Source organism: Gossypium arboreum, chromosome 12 (assembly GCF_025698485.1).
Source record: "Gossypium arboreum isolate Shixiya-1 chromosome 12, ASM2569848v2, whole genome shotgun sequence".
NCBI lineage: Eukaryota > Viridiplantae > Streptophyta > Magnoliopsida > Malvales > Malvaceae > Gossypium > Gossypium arboreum.
The window spans coordinates 2869621-2891217 of record NC_069081.1 but is presented as its reverse complement, the minus strand read 5'-3'; the positions used below and the strand labels follow the sequence as shown (position 1 = coordinate 2891217).

Here is a 21597-nt window from a genome sequence, read left to right as displayed (position 1 = left end):
CTTGATAAGATTTATCATTATTATCAATTTGTTCCAATGAAATCTCGTTCTCATTTGAAGAATGAATCAATTGTTGTGGTTGTAATTGTCTTGAAATAGAATTAAATATATTTTCATCAAAAATAGCATCTCTTGATTCAATAATAGCATTAATTGAAATTGAATCATTTGGTTCAATTACCATAAACCTATATGCCTTACTATTATGTGCATATCCTATAAATATGTATTCAATTCCTCTTTCACCTAACTTTTTACGTTTTGGTGTTGTAACTTTAACAATAGTTCTACAGCCCCAAACCTTCAAATAATTACGGTTTGGTTACATTTTCTTCCATTCTTCATAGGGGGTTATTTTAGTTTCCTTATTAGGAACTCTATTCAATATATGACAAACCATTAGAACAACTTCTCCTCAAAACCTTGTCCAAGACTTGAATATGATAACAATTTACTATTTCAATCAAGAATCTATTTTTTCTTTCAACTATACCATTTTGTTGTGGTGTGTAGGGGCTAAAACTTAATGGACAACCCTAGTGGATTCAAAATAACTTGAATTATAGTATTCCCCACCTCTATCTGATCTTAAGCACTTGATGAATGATTCACACTGAATTTCAACTTCAAATTTATAAGTTTTAAATTTATCAAGCACTTTATCTTTTGAATGCAATAAATATATGTAGCAATATCTAGAACAATCATCAATCAAAGTAACAAAATATTTTTCCACCTAATGTAGGAGTATTATGCATGTCACATAAACCACTATGTATCAAATAAAACAACTTTGTTTTCCTTTTAACCTTAGGAAAAGGGTTTCTTGTAATTTTAGTCAACATACATGTATTACATTTTTCAATATTATTAATAATAAAAAGAATTAAATCTAACTTATGCATGTCATTCAATTTTCTATAATTCAAATGACCTAATCTATAATGCCATAAAGAAGATTCAACCATATAAACAGAGAGAGTATTTTTATTCTTATTAATAATATTGAGTTCTATAATGCCATAAAGAAAATTCAACCATATAAGGAAAGAGTATTTTTATTCTTATTAATAATATTGAGTTTGAACTTGATTTTATACATATATCATTTCCCTACAAAAATCTCTCCCTTAGATAGAATAAACTTATCTACCTCAAAAATAAGTTTGAACCAAACTTATTTAACAGACTTCCAAATACTAAATTCTTCTAACTTTTGGTACACAATATACATCATTCAAGATTAAAACCTTTCTAGAAGTGAATTGTAGTTCAACAAGTCCTTTGCCTTTGATTGTCGCGGTGGAAGAATTTCCATATACAAGACATTGCCATTTACACATTGTGTAGAATTTGTGAACAGGTTTTTTTCTTTGCACGCATGTTTGGTTGCTCCAACATCAATCCACCATGCATTATCATCTTATGTCATATTAATTTCAGATAGCATTACAATGAACTTTTCGTTATTATTAGCCTTAGAAGATGATTTCTTTTTTAAAAATTGACATTCATTCTTGAAATGTCCTGCCTTACCACAATGATAACATGAGCCCTTTTGTTTCTTTTTAAACTTAGTTACTCTATTAGTCTGTTTGAACTTTCTCTTGAATGGCTTAGTAGTCTATACTTCCTCCGTAACATGCACTTTGGCATTTTCAGAATCTAAGTTCTGATCTTTCTTTTGATATTCTTCTTCAATATGAAGATGATTTACCAAAGCCTCAAAAGATATTTCCTCTTTCTTATGTTATAGACTTCTTTTAAAGTCTTTCTAAGATGGAAGAAGTTTGTCTATATGGAGGAAACAATAATCATTTCATATATTTTCATATCATATTGCTTAAATTGATTCAACATTTTTTCAATATCATGAAATTGTTCCATAACAGAACGGCCATTAATGATTTGATAATTATTGAAACAACTAACAAGGAATTTCTTACTTGTAGCATCTTCGGTCATGTATCTTATTTCCAATTTGTCCCATAATTCCTTAGCGGTGACCTCGTTCTAGTAGGTGTCGAACAAACCATCAGATAAGCCATTCAATATGTGGCCTATGCACATGTAATCAACATTTTCCCATTTCTACCTTTCTTGGGTTGCAACAACAGATTCGTTTTCATTCTCTTCTGGTCTTGAAGTATCCAAAACATAGGTAATCTTCAAAGTTGATAATAAGAAGTGCATTTTTTCCTACCATCATCAGAAATTGTCACCATCAAACCGATCAAGTTTGACAAAGTTGGAAGCCAACTCCTTTAGTGTTCCACCTTCATGTGTTGTAGTAGTCATCATGAAATATAACCTTAAAATTGTTAGTACAAGTTTTCGGTGAGGAAAATCTCAAACACACGAATGAAACTCAAATAGAAAATAAAAAAATAGGACAAGGCCCTAAGGCGTGTATCAAGTCATTATATTTAAGGTTATATTTGCCCCCACCTATATTCGGTGTGAAAAAAAGTTTCAAGCAAATTAACCTCAAGGATATAATGAAGCCAATGACTATTGGCCTTTTGCACTGACGAGAATAGTCCACTAAGCACTAAGAAATTCATAATAAGAAGCTCAATTTTTACAAAGAATTTCTACAGTAATTGTTTATAAAACAATCTAATAATATTAAAAAATGAGGAAGGATAGAAAGAACTTTAGAACTTCTTAATCTGATTTCCAAATGAAATCTCATTCCTACTTACAGAAATCTTCATGTCTCTTCATAAAGACCTCTTTCAATAGGTGTCTTTTCTAAATAATAACATTTTAAAAAAGACATATAGTTTGAATAGTTATAATTCTTTTTCAAAAATCAAGTGATATAACTATTGACCAATAACCAAAAGATTCAATTTTTGATTAATTACACCTAATCATTTATAGTTATTGGAACACTATAAATACTTGAAAATGTTCCAATAATGCTAAGAGGGTTAATTTCAACGCGAGATCCATGGCTCTTTAATTATTTTCCATAGATGACATCAAATGTTAATGTCTTCTTTAAAGGTGGTTAGGTTGGAGGTTGCAATTGAGCTAAAAATGTTTAGACTACAGAACAAAGAATAAGCTATGAGGGTGTTGAAGCTTGTTCTTCAAGACGGTCTTTGATGCTTATGTCAGAGTAGTGAATATAATGAAAGCTAAGAGAAGGTTTTTGCAAAATAATGATAAGGTTAAAGAGAGGATCTCTCTAAAGATAAACATACTTCAGTATTTGTTCTAAAGCCTTCAATTGCCCTAAGGTTGCCGATTGTGTAGAAGTGTGTGAGGGCCAAGTTATCCCTCACATGTGATTGACTAGAACAGATATCCTTCATTCGACAAGATTGTGCATCCAACCCTTTTATTAATCCTGTCTCTTATGATAGATACTTCTGTTGGGGATTACTACCCACTTGTTGCTCACGGATTGCGAGCCAAGTAGATGTTCATAGGGCTTGGTTTACTTGGACTGTTAATTTTTTTAAAACTTAAAAACAATTTTCTTAAGTCGGTTTATTATATATGGGTAATATGCATACATACACTCTTTAACAAATCAAATGATATATCAAATCTAAAAAGTGATATCATTTACTTATATAAATAATAATAATAATTAGAAGTGGGTGTCAAGTGTGAATACACTTGGTCCAAAGAAACATAGGTGACTACTCCATAGGTGTAAATTGGAAAGGAAAAAGACAAGGAAGTGAAGTCTCCAACATGAAGACACCCGCATAGATATTGTTGTCCAACAAAAACAACATATTAAAATTGGGTTAAGATATATAGCTACCAATACCATCCTATCCTATCTCCTGTTGCTTATAATAATTAGCTTTACCACCATTATAATTATTGCCCATTCTCTGGGTCCCTTCCCCCCCATCAACCAAACGGGGTTATTACAATCCAAACTAAACCTACCAACCCCATCACTCCATCTACATTTCTTATTCTAATATTATATTCAACAAAGCTTCTCAATCACTCGTCACTTTGCCCATCACCACTACAGAGGAACTACTACTCCATCTTTTCTTAGTGCTTTCCTCCCATCTTTTTCTCATGTTAATTATATTATGGGTGGATGGAAGGTCTTTTTTTATTACAGTACTATTGCCAACAGTTATAATAACAAATATCATACGTTTCTTTAAATACCATCCACATTATATTTAACTAACATACTATTTCCTATTTTATTTATTATAAAAATATATTTATTCACGTATTTTAAATATAACCATAATTAGATTTATCAAAACAAAACTTAACTGATATCATATAAATACTCAATTTAGAATTTAAATATCATTAATTTAATTAATTGTTTACAATATTGATTAAGCGAAAAAAAGGTAATTATTGGAATAGTAATTGAAACAGCTAAAGGAAAAGGTTAGTGAAATGAGAGCTGAGAATCACCTGCTTGAGCAGTTTCATTTTAGTATGTAAATTCATGCTTAATTGCTTCAAACTCCGATAATTAATCACTAAAGCAAAGCTATGATTAAATGGGAAATTTCTTTGTTATGCTTCCTGAGTGGTCCATATACATAAAAGCTGGGGTTGTGGGAACTCTTTTAAGATTATGATAAGTTTTGACCATAAATGCAACTCTTGTTTGGATTTCAATTTTCTTACTCCAAAAGGAATCATATAACTAAAGTTGTTCCCATTTCGACAAAGAAAGAAGCAATAAAGGAGCTGAAAGATGAAAGTGGGGAATCCTAAGCCTTGACAAGGGGCAACAGTAAGTATGACATAAGCAGTACTCCTATGAAATAAACCTAATCATGTTCATATATATTTTTATATCTTGCTTGTGTCGTGTCTTAAAATTACTAAATTCGGGTGGAATTCATGTAATAACATGTGATGAATAAAAAAACAGGGGCAGACATCAAACCCTCTTACTATCCCACCATTTATTTCTTCTCAAAGTTTGATCCAACACTTCCACTTATACCAAAAACTAAAAAAAAAGAAAACCTTTGTAAATCCTTTCAACACTTGCTTTAACATCCCTTTTTTTTCTGAATTACACAGAAAATATGATTTTCCAAAGAGAAGAGGAAGCAGCTGAACCTGAAACTATATGTATCAAACAACAAAGCGAGCTAAGATTTGATGGAGATAGCAATGAAGCAGTTGAAGAAGGGAAAGCAGGAGAGTGGTTGAACCTGAGCTTGGGTGGGAATTCAGTATCAACAGCAGGAGATTCTGACACTCAATCAACACCAGTTTCAACCAGGGTTTTCTCATGTAACTTCTGCATGAGGAAGTTTTACAGTTCACAAGCCTTGGGTGGCCACCAAAACGCCCACAAGAGGGAGAGGGGTGCGGCCAGGAGATACCGCTCCCAGAGGATGACGTCGTCGTCTATGATGGCTTTGCCAATGATTAGTAATAGTAGTAGTAATCATATGGTTCGGTCACTTGGTGTTCGACCTCATTCCCTAGTGCATAAACCCAGCAGAGATGGAGCTGCAAGTGTAGCAAGGTTTACCGAAACTTACACAGGTTTTGGAGTGTCAGGGATGCAGTTTACAGTGGATGATGCAATGGATTTTATGTGGCCAGGAAGCTTCCGATTGGATCCTCAGTCACCAAAACCACCATCCTCCGACCCAACAAAGCTTGACTTGAATCTTCGACTCTAATCAATGATTGGAGATTTGTTCATACATCAAAGCACAGATACTAACTCGCCTGACGACTTTAGAGACTCAGTGCTACGTTTCTGTTTCTGCCTTAAAAATAACTAGAAGAAACGCCAAGAATGTCCTTTCACTGTGCATTGGTATTTTAGTTATTAGTCTCTTTATTCCTTTTTTTTTCTTCAAAATGAAAGAATCAAGACCATCCCTAGATATTGCTTTTGGGTTTCTTCGTTTTGGTTCTTAATTTCTAGTTTCTCCATGAATCCTTTCTAACTCTTTGAAATCTAGTTGTAGTTTCGAAGAAGTCCATCAATTCCTAAACTAAAAATAATGGCATTTGTTTGTCACAAATGATCATTTATTCCGAGATATACACACTATTCCACACATTGAACGTATCGTGTTGGGCTGGTTTAAAGTTATCATTTCATATTTAATACACTGTTTACATGTTTACTAAACAGATTGTACTTATTTAATATTTTTCTAAATTTACCCGTTCAAAACTCGTACCCATCTTTCACATGTTTATGCAAACGAGATCATTGAGTAATCTTTGTGGGACTGCAAGGAAATTTGCCCTATAACAAAGGGTACAATTTGGTTAAATATTTTTACAGATTGCTATAGTTTTAGGGTGACTGCAACCACTAGAGATTGCATGGATCAAAGACATTACATATTCACCTAAACCACACCTTCTAGTTTATCAACTTTGCTTGATTTCTTTCCACTCTTGGCAATTGTCACGGTTAATCCTGGAAAAGATGAAACTATAACACCTTAAAACAAATAGTAGATAGAGAATTCTTATTCTTGCTTACACTCAAAATCACATCATAAATTTTTGCTTGTTAATGGTACATCAAGTGCATGAACATGATTTTTTTTTGCTTATGAATCCACCTAAATGGATCAAATTCGCAATGTCTACATATCCAACTAACGAATCTGTCGCGCGAGGCAATTTCCATTGCCAGGGACTACAAGCTTTTGGGTCTGATGCATGATGACAGGTAGCCTTTGGCTGATGATGCTTGGATCACTATATGAAGCAGAATCAGTAGGATATCCTTTCTGCGCCATAGTTAGAAAAGCATCAAGAAGCAAAACATCAATGGCATAAGATTAAGCAGAAAAAGATTCTTTTGTTCATAATATATGTATATAAGATTCAATGTGCTAATTTTATTGCATCCCTTGATAGACATACATCAAAGCTGACACTAATGTTACCTAATAATCTATCAAGTCAGTGTTGTGGCTGTCAAGGCTATATTGCCAAACATTAATATTGTGCTTAGGAACAACGTTCAACTTGAGTTAGATTTAAGGAGATACTTGCCCACCCCCAACAACACCAAAAGAAGGAAAAATAGCCACTTCAAATAGCACATTTTTAAAGTTAACATACCATGACAGAAATTCATCAAATGAATTCTCATCTGGCACTGGTTTGGAGAAACAATGAAAAACTACACAAAGTTTGCAGCAACACAAATTTAGCTTGTGGCTTGCCACTTGAACTTAAAAGGCAGAAAACAAGTTTCCCAGGTAACATTCCCAAGTACATATATGCAAATGAATACATGTTAGTGTAGGCAAGGACACACAAATTACGGAGAGAAAGTAAGTGCCTGAATGATTATATACTTACAGCAGACAAAGCTTGAAATGTTCCTTCCCTCCAACATCTTTCTCTAAGAATGACAGGATTTGCACTCTCGTCAAAAACACAATGCATGCGAGTGTCCCTTAATCTCATTAGCACTCCGTCAACTCGCAGCTGTTAGAGAAACAGAGTAAATGGCTGAAAGTGGAAACATATTGAAGCAGCTTATATATTAAGGGGTTTTCAGGCAACCACATGAACCAAGCTCAGCATTTCTTAGAGGAGAAAGAGGAAAAAGGGGGGGCAGCAGGTGATTGAAAAAAACATGATTGCTAGGAAAATGTCAATAGCATAGATTAAGAGCAGTGCTAGTCTCCCAACTTACCCAAAATCGCAAGAGTAGAAACCAAGAACTTGGCATGACTCTCTGGGAAAAGAAAACCGATAATGTAATTAGTTGTCTTCCATTCTAACATTTTATGGATTACAATCCTTTCAAAAATCAAAATTTACCACTTTCACAGTTAGAAGTGACACTCCACTATCAGCCAATTCATCTTCATATAAAACTACCTGCAAAAAAAAAAACATGGTTATTTCTGTAATTTCAAACATGGGAGTATCAAGAAGAGCACATAAAATTCATTGCGTCATCTTTCATACTATGTTTATAATCTAAGAAGCTGACCTCATCATAGAACAAAATAGGTTCCCTTAATGTGAGTGCTGCCATATCAAGCTGCTCTTTGCAATCTTCCCAATGGAAGCCCGAGTCCCCCTCAGAAATTCCCCCACTTCCATGCTGATCACAACGTACAATACCAACAAAAATAGCATCATCATCATTTAAAAAAACAATTCAAATTAGCTATAGGAAACAAAGATACACCATTTCTGAAAATTCCTAATTTCTAAATTCCCAAACAAAAAAACTGTCAAAAGTATGTCACAGTCATTTTACAATTCCATAAAAAAAATGAAAGAAACCCTAATTCAAGAAACGGTTTAAAAGTAAGTCGCATTTGAAAAAGAGCTCAGACCTTGTCTGAATCCAGCTCCAGCTCAACCGTTTCACTTCCACAATAAGGCGTTGTAAACGTATAGTCGTAGTCCAATATCACCTGCTGGAAGGGTTTACTGCAAAATCCAAGCAATCAATTTTGCTTCACTTTTAGTTTTTCACTTAAAAGAAATAAAAAGTAAAAAATCGAAAAACACGATTACAAATTAAATTAAAGAAGAGGAAAATGAAAGAACATGAGATTTAGACCTTCTGAATTTCCATTTAGCAGCGGCAGGAACTTCAACGGGAGGCAAACCTTCCTGTTTCCAAGCGGTCAAAGCATCGAATGTATTGAAATGAATTTTGGTGCCGCTGCCAAGGTGTTTAAGAACCAAACAACTTTCACCGAAAATCATTTCCGGAAAGTGAGAGGTATGGAGCTTTTGCTCCCATTGTTGGAGAGCGGAGGAATTGAGAATAGAGCGCTTACGGGACTCGATCTCCCATCCATGGATACGTAAACCGCGCCTTCCATCTTTCAAAAGCTCGGCTCCCGCCGATTTTAGGTCTTTCTCGTCTACTTCCACTTCCATCTTCGCCGATTATACCAAACTTCAGGCCTCGTTTTCCCCTCTTTTGCCTTGCAACCGAAGTTGTTCTCGTCCTAATCTTCGTTGTTTCCTCAACGTTGGTTATTCTCCCATGTCGGATCCGTTTTAGGCTCTAGGTCCAATAAGATTTTCAGAACCCTAATCGGTCCCTCCCGGCATTTCAAACTTAAAGCCCAACTCATAAGCCATTTAAGGATAAAAATTAACATGTATTTTTTTTGTAAAAAAAATTTATACAATATTAGGAATAGGAAGTGTTAAAGAAATGTTTGACGAATGTGTTAATCACGTCAAGCCTTTAATAAAATATTGGCATGATTTTTTATTAGTATAACAACTATTAATATTTAAATTTTTGTCCACTTAATTTTAATTCTAAATATTTAAAAATAAAAATATATAATTATTATAAAAATTCATTTTTATTAAAAATCTAAAATTTTATAAAAATACATAAAATTCAAAAAATTATTTTAAAAAAGTAAAATAATCTGAACGCATAAAAAGAATATTAATATGACAAAACCAACATGAACGTATAAAAAGAAAAGTAATATGATACTAAAATCTAAGTTTATCACCACATGTTTATAGTTTCTCATTTCTCATTATATAGAAAATGGTACTTCTTACTACCATTTTAAGAACAAAAAAATGCAACAAATTGGCAACCTCTTGAGTAATCATATATAGACATGTACATTGAATTTTCACGCAGATATACATTAAACCCAAAAAGAAAAACAATCCGGGTCTATGGTAATCATATATGTATTGGCTATGTAATTAACATCATTATTTACAAAATTAATAGTAGTTGCTTTGTAGAAACTATGAACACTGAACAAGTAAAAGGACCACCCCCTTTCAACCAGCAGTTGAACAACGATTTCATCCTCCAGGTGGTCAAGACAACATTCAGGGACCCCCTAACATCATTCATCAACAGCCTCCTTAAAATACCTTCCAGGGACTTCTGATGGCGAACACAACATGGCCACGCCCTTGAACTGTTTCAAATTTCTCATCAGAATATATTTGCACAACTAGTAGTGTCATGTCTTAGAAGATACGGCGTCATGATCTGAATCCTTGATGTAATATAAAAACTTGCAGCATCATTCAGCCGATTAAAGAAACTAACAACTATGGCTAGTTGGATGCTGATCCTATTATGATCTGAAGATGCAACATTGAACTTAAAAACTAGATAATCACCTTATGTTGCATATACTTCTCTGTCACAGCTCTCAAACAGTTCCCTCTTCGATTCAGATGCAAAGCATGGATGGAAAGCACGCATTCCTTTAATTCAATTGGTCTATAACACGAGTAACGTTGCAGTGACTTGCTCTGAGAAACAAGTAAAAGAATATGTTCATGGAAACACTTGGGGTTAAACATTAAACTTCTTCACACAATGAACCTCAATCTAACTGAAACCAGTCACCGTAAAACACAAAATTACCACAAGCTTTGTGGCATTTTTTTTATGATACCACCTAAGCAGTGCCAATTAATTGCCAAAATATGAAATAAGACACTAACTCTCATATATGCTGTCTGAAGACACTCAAATGTCACAAAATATAAAGATTGATTACCCAAGGATGCGTGTTTGGTTGGATAATGAATCTAGAAAGAAAAATAGCTGCTGAAGCAACTATTGACGGTAAGAACTGTAAACATCCATAGTCCAGCAAGCTTAGCTCTGCAAGATAACAACTCAAAAATTCCAACTGCAATTCTTGATACTGTGGAGCATAAAAAGAAGGCAGAGTCAGTAAGAATATAATATAACAGCAAGGACAAATATAAGTGTTGGGTTCTTACTTTGCATTTTTCCTCCGCAGCTCTCATAAAAATTCTACAAGCACAACAAGCACATACCATTTACTTCACTAGATATATTAAGATAATCGAAAGGATTTTGAGCAACATCCTTGCCTGAGGAAATTCCTAGTAGTGGGAGTACCAATTTCGAAATCCAACAATTTAAGTATTTCTTTCTCCATCTCAACCACCTGCAAAGTTATTGAGATTTCATAGGTGTAAAAGAAGTCGAGAAACAACGGGAAAAAGAGAGGAAAGACCAAAAATAAAGATAAGATTTAAATATACCTCTTCCTTAGTGTAAGAATTATCTGTGATGTAGCAAAAATCATCTATATGGGGAGGAGTGATCTCTTCATACTTACTGTGTCATCAACGGATCATCAATTCAATAAGAAAATGAAATGAATTATCTAAAAAAAAAGAAAAAAAGAGCTGGGGTAACGTGTTTACGAGGCAATAAGCATGCATGAAACACCAAGAAGTTGCAACTTGTTCCTACTGACAGGATGAGAAGACAGGAATCTGTCAATGTATGACACTGTAAGATGAAGGGTGTCGGAAACAAGTTTGTATTCTTCAGTTACTTCCACCAACCATGCCATCAGCATTTCTCGCATATTCACTGTAATACCATTCTGCACCTTCTCCATGTAATCGGGCAATGGCCTCCTTTTCTCCTCAATCTGCATCAATTTCATCATTAACCATTATTACTTATCAATTATCATGCGTATGAAACAGAGTCCCTGCTTCGTTTTTTTTTTTTTCTTTTGAGCCAAAATCAAAACTCCAAACCCCAGATTTCCTTAATTAGATTTAAATGCGAAAAAAGAAAAATAAAAGTGACTATTTCTCAAACCAACTTTAATACCTAATTAACGTTGAAGCAAAGTGAATATATAGAAATTAGAATATAGGGGAAATTTTATTATTTATAAATACCTCCAAAGAGTGGAGATGTCCATATATAGAAGACGAGAAGGAGCATTTCTTCAGATCGCCAAAGCTTTCATCAATCACATCACTAGGTTCTTGTTTCCTCTTCTTCTCTTTCGGTTCACGCGTCAGTTTCTTCTCGCTGCTTGGGCATTTCTCGATCTTGGATCCGCAGTTCGGGTTCTGACCCGATCCAATATTGGGCGAACTGGCGAGTTCACCGAGTACGACCCGTTTCTTGGCCAAGGAAGGTTGCAGAGGAAGAGAGTTAGTGAGGGAAGTTCGCTTCCTAGATGGAGATGAAGAGCGCGTTGATGGCACGCGGTTCTCTTGATCAACTTCCATTTTTGGTGATGACTCTGAAAGGATTGTTGCAGAATTCATAAAAATTCTTGTTTCCCTTTTATTATTTATATCTTTATCATTATTTTATAAATAAGAAGATGGGTATTGTACGGACAGCGCTGTTGTTTATTTTGAAATGATTTTCCCGCCCTTTCATGACGGTTTCTTGATTTGAGTCACAACCATTCAAAACGACGCCGATTTACTCAACAATCCAATTCACAAACTGATAGTATAATACTCTCAAATTTAATACACGCTTCCAATTTAAGGGTAATTTACTCGTTAAGTCACTCTAAAAATAGGTGGTTTTCATTTTAATCATTCAAAAAAATTATTAATTTAATTAATTAAATTCAATCAATCCTCCATTTTCTTCCTATAGAGAGCTAAGTGGGAAAAGCATAATGGATAAGAGACAGCTTCATTTGAAGAGGCAATTGTCAGTGATATAAGATAATGGTTGTGTTTATGATTATTTATGTGTGCGTGTTTTGTTATTCTGCTATATTAGGGTTAACTATTTGGGTTTATATACAAAACTAGTACATATTTTGTTATTTTATGTAATAATTATTAAATAAGTTTAAGAGATTATTTTGTTATAATATACAAAATAATCAAACATATCATGGTTATTAGTTAATTTCATAAATATTATTATTTAAATTTAGTATATGATTGAATTTCATTAATTCAGTTTATTAAGAAATATTATTTTGTTATAAATAACATTCATAAAATATTATTACTATTTTAATATAAACTTATATATAGGTGAGCTAATTTATCATCTAATTTGTTAATCTATAATGTTTAAGAGGTTTATTTTATTGTCGATTGAGTTTTAGTTCGATTGGTTTAGATATTGTTGCCAATGTAGAAGAACATGAGTTTAAGTCTTATTGAAATTCATTATTCTCTTATTTAAAAGTTAGGAGAGGCTATGGGTAGTTCTAGATATTATATAAAAACAAATATGATAAAAACTTATAATGTGATTAATCGTTTTTTTTTTTCTTTATTGTAATTAATCTTTTTTGTATTTTTATTGTAATTCCAAGTAATGATTATTATCGTGACAAATAATAACTTATAAGGTTTAACACATAAAAATTATTTCTTTAATTATAACTCTAAATTACTATAGTATATATATATATATATTAGATTTCTTACATGCTACCAAGATAGATAATATTTAAGACATTTTTATTTTTATTCAACATCATAGTGTTGATTGAATTTCAAGTAACAATGTTAATATTGTAAATTGATTTTAAATATGGTTGTATTTTATATATTATATATTAAAGAATTTATATATTTTTTATTTTTAAGAAAAAATATTAATTTGATTGTATATCAATTTGAAAAACTTTTAAATAAAAATATTTGTATTTCCTTTTTTTTATTAAATGTTTAAGTTTCATTCAAAATTTAATTTATTAACTTGACTAAGTTTATAAAATAATTGGTATTAATTAATATAAATATATATTAACGTGATTTTAAGTTTATAATTTTAAGATATAAAATTAATATATATTGATTCTTTATATATATATAAGAGATATTTCTTTAAAAAAGCTTCTTTAAATAAGTTAAACTTATAAAATAATTTTATATTTTAATTTAAGAAAATTAATATATTATTTATAATTATGTAAATAAAGTAAGTTATTTGAAGACTTAAAAGGAACTAAACATTATATAATTTAAATAAAATAAAATATAAATAATTAAATTTAAACATAAAAATATTCAAAATGATTAAATGTAAATCATTCAATATTACCATTTGTCTGAATGGGAACTACCAAAAACTCAAAATTTCCTAAATCGTTTCCCAACCTTTCTATGGTATACATTTTAGATATGATATATCTTTATTTGTATGAAAACCATGTAGTAATTGGAATGTGACTATAATATTGGGTAACACTCTGGTAAAATGAATGATTAGTGAGGATATTATTTGGCATGTATAGGATGATTAGTGCATGTATGTTAGGAGATATGGTTTCGATTGTGTTTGAAGTCTTAGGATGCAGTCCTTTTGTACGCTATGGATTCAGTTCTTCAGTTTTTTTTGTGTTTGTGGTTGAGATTTTATATATTCGATCTCATGTTGTTAGGTTTACTAATGGCAATATAAATCGAGATCTAGAAAATAAAATTAATTATGAACAAACTACCATAAGTGGAATAAAATGCATTAAGGGTGGGTTAATAATTAAAGAAACATGATGTGAACAAAGTGTTAAAAGACACTTGACTAATGAAAAAAATTAAATGAAAGCTTAACATTTGTTAACTTGCATAAATTGAAATCAGGAAACCACTACAACTAAGTGGCCAAATAAGGGAGATAATGAATTATTCAAATAAAAATGGTGTAATTATAATACTATAATTGAAATCTCACTTTAAGAGCAAGAATATCATAATTGGAACCACCCTAATAATGTATTAGAAATAAATGACATGAAGTGGCTTGAGTGCTAATGATCTTCTAATAAGATATGTGAGTGGTATTCCTTAACATATGATTTAAATGAACTCTTGAATAAAATTTGTAAATGACTCAAGCTATTAATAATTAAGACATGCTAGGATAATCCATGAGTACTTACTTAACTCTCGAGCTTACCACGTTAGTTGTTTAAATTTGTAGATGAAATTCTTTTCGAAATTATTGAATTTGTGACTTGGAGGCATTTCGTGACAACTTTAAGTTTTAAAGAAGGTTAAACCATGGTATTGTACTAGAATTCATTAGTTATCGCATGTATAGGACGTTGACCTTTTAGAGAATTGTAATTATAGTGTTCTATGATTCTAGATGAAGAATGTATTCAAATTGTTGAATTGTATTTTAAATTTTGGTTCTCAACTACATTGAATTCATTTTTGGAATAAATGTGAGTTCTAAATGACATTTGAATGTATTTTAAATGATTTGAAATGTAATGGTACTCTATGATGTTGATTGGGGAAGTTATTAAGTGTTTTTAAACTATTTTTGGTCCTAGGAAACACAAGTTCTGGTACCTAATTTATAGGTATCAGAACATGGCTTGATAGTAGCAAAATGCTACAATTTCAGGCTTAGGTAGTAGGTACCCATGCCTTGAGTATCGATACCAATACCTAGTCATTGAATAGACTCTCCTGCATTAATTTGGTCGTTTTAAGTTTCTCAATACTTGTACTTGATCTTGAATAGACCCGATCACCCACAAAAAGATTCTAAATGATTTTAAGATAACCTTAAAGCCTTCAAAGGTTATTTTTATCTTATTTATGTGATTCTATTAAATTATTTTAAAATTTGAACTATGACAAATCCCCTAACTTTTCAAAATTTAAAGGTTGCAATTTAAGCTATTGAGCTACATATATTTATTTTACGAATTGAATATATCCCTAGATGTATTTAAGTGACCCAAAATAACATTGAATTATATCCAAATCTTTCCAAATGTGGTCAATTTGTTTTACAGAACAAATATATGCCATAAAAAAGCTATCTTTGTAAAGCCTGATTTTGTCTACATAGTTTACCAAATGTTTCTAAATGGTTTTAAAATGATTGTAAAGACTTCAAAATGTTTTTATCTAAATTTTATAATTTCTTTAAATTGTTTTAAATTTTGATTTCTTAAATAGTTCTTAAGATTTTTTTAATATATGTGTTCCTATGGCATTTCTCACTCGTACCGAACATTGAAATGGGTAAAGAGTTTTACAAAAACATGAAAAAAGATATGGCAATACTCCCACAACAAAAATATACAAACTAAGAATACACAAATTTATATAATACAAATTATTAATTATCAAAATGTATAAAAAAAACAAAATACTTTGAATATAATAATTACATTACAGAATATACAAACACAACCTGAACACACAATGACTTGCAATGTCTAGCTAAGTGCCAGGTTAAAATTTTCTAATAGGGCAATGAAAAATACAAAATTCATTTTTTTCAACTAACAAATTCCTTGTCTGTTGCCTGCCTCTATGCCTTAATTTAAAGCTTACCCAAGAAAGAATTCGAATCTAAATCGGATGCCTGAATCCATCCATTGACCATTTCGAGTTCTCCTGTACATCTTCACCTTCAATTCTTCGTTTCAAGAGCTGAGGGAATTTCATTTTCTGAAACTTTTTCGATTGCACTTTCGTGAATAGATGATGAATTATTGAAGCTCCAGCGAGCGTTGTCAAACCATTTGCTGACCTGCAGCAGAAACTTGTGATAAGGAACCAATGATAAAATAACAGAGAAATGTATGGTCATTGACAAGAGACCTGGTGGAAAGTTATATCTAGCTCTTTAGCCAAACTCTCTTTCGTGGATCGATCGGGATACTGGTTTTCCTTGAAAGACTCGTTAAGTCTCTGCAATTTTTTTTTTAAAAAAAGACCACCAAGTTAATCAGTTTTTAAAAGAAAATATAAGCTGGATTTGTTTCAAAAAGAAAAGTTTTGACCCTGTCATGAGTAATCAAAGTCATATAACGTACTATACTAACCTGCTTTACAGCTTCCCCTAGTCTTCTATATGTTGAACCAGATTTTTTACCACTTGAACCAGATACAGTTACGCCTCCCTCTTCAGCAAGTGATAAATCTGTATCATTAAAATTGGTCTCTTCACTCCTACTTGCACAAGCATTTCCATTTGACAACGTTGGTGTCGCTCTTATAGTACATTTCATCCTTTTTCTCGATGTAGTGGCATCGTTCCAATCTTCATCATCACTGGAACTTGAAGGAATGTTGCCATACGTCTCCTATATACTCAAAATAAAGAAAACCACATAATGTAGGAAAAGACTGAACTGATGACGGTGACACCATCATGCACAAAGTTAAATGATTATTATAGCAATGGGTCATGGCAGATTTTCTTATTTAACTTTAAATGACACTCACATCATATAACCTTTTGTAGTCCAACCTTTCGTTGTTTCGTTTCTTAGAAACAGCAGCACCATCTTGTTCAGAAGTTGATTCCAGTATTGATAACAGCTCGTCCTTCAAAGACTCCTTTCCCCCACATTTAGATTTTCGTCTCTTGGAAACTGTGGAAGCACTATTAGACATGGGGTCTTCATCTTTTTGGGAAGCAATGTCATCTTCTAACATATAACCAAGATCCTCAGAATCAAACCTAAAATCAGAACTTGAGCTTTCCCGGCTTGTCTCAGTATCATGATTTGATCCATTAGGATCATAATCATCATCATCACCCACTGCGTCATCAGATGGAAACTCCCCCAATTTCGGATCAACATTAGCTGGAACTTCCCATTCTTCAAATGTAAAAGTGAAATCGGATTCATCAGAACTCGACTCATCTCCCTCACCTTTCTCACCAGTTTCTGAACCATCAGGATTATAGTCATTATCATTAGAATCATCTGAACGTAGTCTGAAGTTAGGATCTTGATTTTCTCCATCTTCAGATACCAATGCCTCAGGAAAGACCTTCTGTTGCAGGAATAAGCATGGTAAGCCAAGAAAAAAAAGGATAAAAAACTAGAAAAAAGAAAGGAAACCTGTTATTGACCTCCCAATTGTCAGTAAGAGAGAAACTTGTTCCTTGAAATTCATTAAGCAGTTGAATACAATCAACTTTGCAATCGCATCCAGGGCATAACCAACCCTCATCATCGGGAGGAACTGTATCAACGAGGTAAGGGGTGAAAAAAGAAAAGCGTTAATGATAAAATAAGTTCAAACCCCGGATATCAATTTATTACTCAAGCAAGCAATGGAAAGTATTACTGTCTTCTTTTAACAAAGGCGGTTGCAAGCAATATTGATGGAATCCACGATCACAAGCACCATCACACAGAATGATATCATTGTTAGGAGACAGGTCTTTGGACCCACATTTTGCACAGAATATCTACAATTAAAGGATCTCATGTCTAAGAATTTCTAATTCTAAAACACAAATAAATCAATAAGACAAATGGGAACTAATATATGAACAATTCTATTATTAACTACGATTCTCCTACATCCTCACTGTCGATTTGTCCTTCAGAATCAAATAAAGATTCAGGAAGCCTTCCTTCAGCACATAATGAATCAATGCGTTTAAATAGATCTTTGATTTTCAATTTGCGTCGAAGAATTTCGGATGTAGCACGCTGAAGCTCCTTCTCTGGTTTTAACTTTTCTAGGCTGAAGGTTACACAAACAATCCAAAGAAACAAACATACGTTAGCTATCCATGGGGAAATGGGCAATCAGACTTCTACGATGACATGTAAAGAATCAATTTCAATTCCAAAAGGTGACATACATTATCATGACAATTAGTTCATAAATAAAAAAGAGATGCCAAATGATGATAATAATAATAATAATAATAAAGTAAAATAAACACACCTTTGGCCCTTCCAGCCTTCTGCAGAATATACAGCAATCAGGCTGCGCTCATAGCTTATTCGATTCAATAAATATCTAAGATGTCCCCTGATTCTTGAATATTCATCAACAACTTCTCTTTTTTCCCTCCTTTTCTTTTTCCTCCTTTGTCCCTGCTCGCTAGAAGCAACATCAACCAAATTATTGCTCAGCTGACCGGGTTTAGATTTCTCTTGTGAATTTGATGGCAAAGTCCTGTCATTATTTGTCGAAGATCTTAGCATATATTTCTTCTTTATCGTTTTCAATGTTTTTCCATCCTTGCTTTGGCTAAAATTCTTGGACGTTGTTTCACGTTGTTCTGCACAAGAATTTTTGGCCATGTCTTCAATTTTACCACTCTGAATAACATTGTGCGCACCTTGAGAAGGTGATTGTAAAAGCTTGTCACAGTTACTCTTGTTTGTATCTTCAGGATTCAATTGCAAAGCTTGATTAAAAACATTCGTGGATATTGCAGTAGTGCTTTGCTCTTTACTATTTGGTAAACTTTCCAATTCAAGCTGTTGTCCTTGCTCTGGTGGCTTACTAGGTTCCCTACGTATGTTGTCCTTTTTAGAACCTGCTGGTGACAGCCCCAAACCTTCAGTAATAGCATTCTTGGACAAACCTTTAGAAAATGGTTTCGAATGTTTAGCGGGAAGGCCACAAACCCAACTACGGGATTCTTCAAGTTTAATTTTAACAATTTCAGAACCTGGCTGATGCTTCTTTTCTGATGTTTCCTTGTGTACATATCCAGAATGACGCTCATGTGTCTTTCCTGGTACAGTTTCTTGAGCGCAAAAACTTTGATCGGTATGATTATGCTCACTAACACCTTTAGGAAGCAGTCTCAAAGGTTGCGGGCAAGAACCGTTAGCCACATATTCAGAAGAAGATTTGTGAATGCTGGAGCAAGACACACCAGTAGCAATTTCTGTTGAATCATTTCGTGTTATAGCATGGCCACATTGATTATTATTTTCAAAAAGTTCAGTAAGTAAATATTCACTACCAATTTCATGGCCCTGCTCTGATGTATTTTCTTCAGGGAAAACATGGTTCCCCTTTTTAGTCTTTGCTTGTGATGGAGAGACACCCATATGTTCAACCTTGATCATATCATTATGAGCCTAGCAATGCCACATTCCTGCACCCTATTACCACAATAAGTTTAGGATTTGTTATTTTAAAAAACCAAGTAAACTAATAAGTTTGAGAGAGGATGATAGAATTCAAAGATCCGAACATATAATATAATTCCCCCCCAAAACTGTATACATTTGCCTGGAATTGACAATAAAAAAGAACAAGACTTACCAATCACAATTATAGGAATGTTTTGTGTTGCATTCCATGAGTGGCAGCAAACTATCTATAATCTAGCTTGGCTAATGAAACTCTGAAAGGTAGAAATACTACATGGTTCAACATTAAATAACCAACCAAAATAAGTAAAAGATAAGCACGTTCTACTTCATTACAAACCAAATCATCGCATTTACATCTAGCTATTATATAAGGTAATATAGTAATCAAATTTCTTTATTGGCATGGACAATGTCGACGAAATGAAAGCATAATAAGAAACCAAAAATAGGTAGTATAAGTAATGGAAAAACCAAAATTTACTTGGAAACAGTGTCAATAAATCAACATATATCATATAAAGATGTATAAAAGACTACCATAAAGTATAAACAAATTGCTAGGAGCAGACTCCAAAAAAGAGGTAACATAAAACGACTACCTCATTGATTCACTCTCGTTATCATCGACGAGGTTATTTGTAAACCCTAGCTCAATTGTCGTTTATTAGGAAGCATCATTCAGAAAACAAAGAATATGCATTTTCAAATGTATGTCTCTTTACTTAACTCTCATTTACCCTATACCTGATATTGCTTTAACTAAACTTTTTTCTTCTTCTTTTTAACTAAACAGATTACTAATATTTTCAGCATTTAACAAATTTAATCTTCAAAATCCGGTAACATGTTGCAAATCAAACTTAAATAGTTAATCATGCACCAAACACGAAACTTACGTAAAATAAAGCAAAAAATCAACAGACATGTAGTAACCTAAGCTAAACCTATCAGCTTCGTAAAGAAAAATGAGCGACCTTTTGAAAACTTTTTAGCCTTGTTTTTTTTTTAATCTTAACCTCAGTTTTCTCAGCAACCAAACCAATATAGACAGAAAAAAAAATGTTAACTAAGATGACAAATTGAATTGCTTGTTGAACAAGTGAACGCAACAGAAAGCATAAGATTCGAAATAAATAGTGCTCAAACTTCGTCAGGCATTATTCTTTTTTATTACTTTTTGTTTGCGTTAAAAAAGAATAGAAAGAGAGGAAGGTGTTAAAAGGAACTAACCTTGAATTATTGGTGCAATTTGCAAACATTCAAAGAGAGAGAGAGAGAAGGAGAGTTCTTGGAGCAAAGAGAGGGAAAAGAGGGGGGAAGCGTTCGTGTAATAATGGAAAGGGCCTTTAAATCTGGGCCACCATCAACTGGAATGAGCGTGAGAGAGACAAACAAGGGGGATTGTATTCAGTTGGTATACTTCCTTTCGCGATTCTAGCGCCACACTGTTCCTTCTTCTCCAGTTTTTATGGGCTAGGTTGCTTTTTGGGCTTTAACTCTCCTTCTCTTTCAATTTTTTTCTTTTTTTAAACTTTAGAAACGATAGTTGTCATGGTGCATTTTAAAAGATTAAAAGTATTTTTTACCAAAAGAAAGTAATTAGATTAGGAAATATGATGTTTGATGTGTGAAAAAATTATGGAAAAATATACTTTTAAAAAGATTATAAAATGGTAAAATTGTATTGTCCAAATTTTTTTTGAAATCGATTTTTTATTTAAAAACGAAAATGGGAGTCACCATCAACCATTTTTATGATGTGTGATCGAATCACCTCGTAATTTAATCATTTTAATAAAAGATTTGATTTATTAAAACAATGTTTTTTGGTTTACAAAATCCAAAAAATGGGTTCGGGAGTCAGTTACGCACGAGGAATGATTAGCACCCTCGTTACGCCCAAAATTGGTACCTAATTGATTACTTGATGTCTGAGTATCGAGAATTGAAAATCTGAAGAGAATTTAAAATATGATCCCTTTTTGTATTAAGACATTACTTAATTAAACTA

General features: G+C 32.6%; 4 protein-coding genes across 4 annotated transcripts; 1 reads left to right on the top strand and 3 right to left on the bottom strand.

Annotated features, from left to right (window-relative positions):
- Positions 1-4484: 4484 nt before the first annotated feature.
- On the top strand, positions 4485-6115 carry LOC108479704 (zinc finger protein 4-like). The gene is made up of 2 exons (XM_017782443.2): positions 4485-4744; positions 5041-6115. Exon 2 carries the CDS (start codon positions 5046-5048, stop codon positions 5652-5654), a length of 609 nt encoding a protein of 202 aa, XP_017637932.1. The 5' UTR covers positions 4485-4744; positions 5041-5045; the 3' UTR covers positions 5655-6115.
- Positions 6116-6437: 322 nt separating this feature from the next.
- LOC108479703 (TIP41-like protein) lies at positions 6438-9069 on the bottom strand. The gene is made up of 7 exons (XM_017782442.2): positions 8537-9069; positions 8307-8403; positions 7955-8068; positions 7780-7839; positions 7652-7693; positions 7312-7440; positions 6438-6731 (listed from the first exon to the last, which is right to left on the bottom strand). Exons 1-7 carry the CDS (start codon positions 8860-8862, stop codon positions 6597-6599), a joined length of 903 nt encoding a protein of 300 aa, XP_017637931.1. The 5' UTR covers positions 8863-9069; the 3' UTR covers positions 6438-6596.
- Positions 9070-9535: 466 nt separating this feature from the next.
- LOC108479702 (cyclin-A3-1-like) lies at positions 9536-12094 on the bottom strand. Its single transcript, XM_017782440.2, has 8 exons — positions 11659-12094; positions 11167-11399; positions 11002-11077; positions 10828-10904; positions 10714-10747; positions 10485-10634; positions 10099-10233; positions 9536-9890 (listed from the first exon to the last, which is right to left on the bottom strand). The coding sequence occupies exons 1-8, from the start codon at positions 12034-12036 to the stop codon at positions 9816-9818; spliced, it is 1158 nt and encodes a 385-aa protein (XP_017637929.1). The 5' UTR covers positions 12037-12094; the 3' UTR covers positions 9536-9815.
- A 3720-nt stretch (positions 12095-15814) lies between these two features.
- On the bottom strand, positions 15815-20774 carry LOC108477646 (homeobox protein HAT3.1-like). The gene is made up of 11 exons (XM_017780165.2): positions 20561-20774; positions 19756-19837; positions 19451-19592; positions 18415-19372; positions 18042-18207; positions 17803-17926; positions 17585-17697; positions 16948-17505; positions 16545-16805; positions 16321-16410; positions 15815-16249 (listed from the first exon to the last, which is right to left on the bottom strand). The coding sequence occupies exons 3-11, from the start codon at positions 19554-19556 to the stop codon at positions 16130-16132; spliced, it is 2496 nt and encodes an 831-aa protein (XP_017635654.1). The 5' UTR covers positions 19557-19592; positions 19756-19837; positions 20561-20774; the 3' UTR covers positions 15815-16129.
- Between the last annotated feature and the right edge of the window lie 823 nt (positions 20775-21597).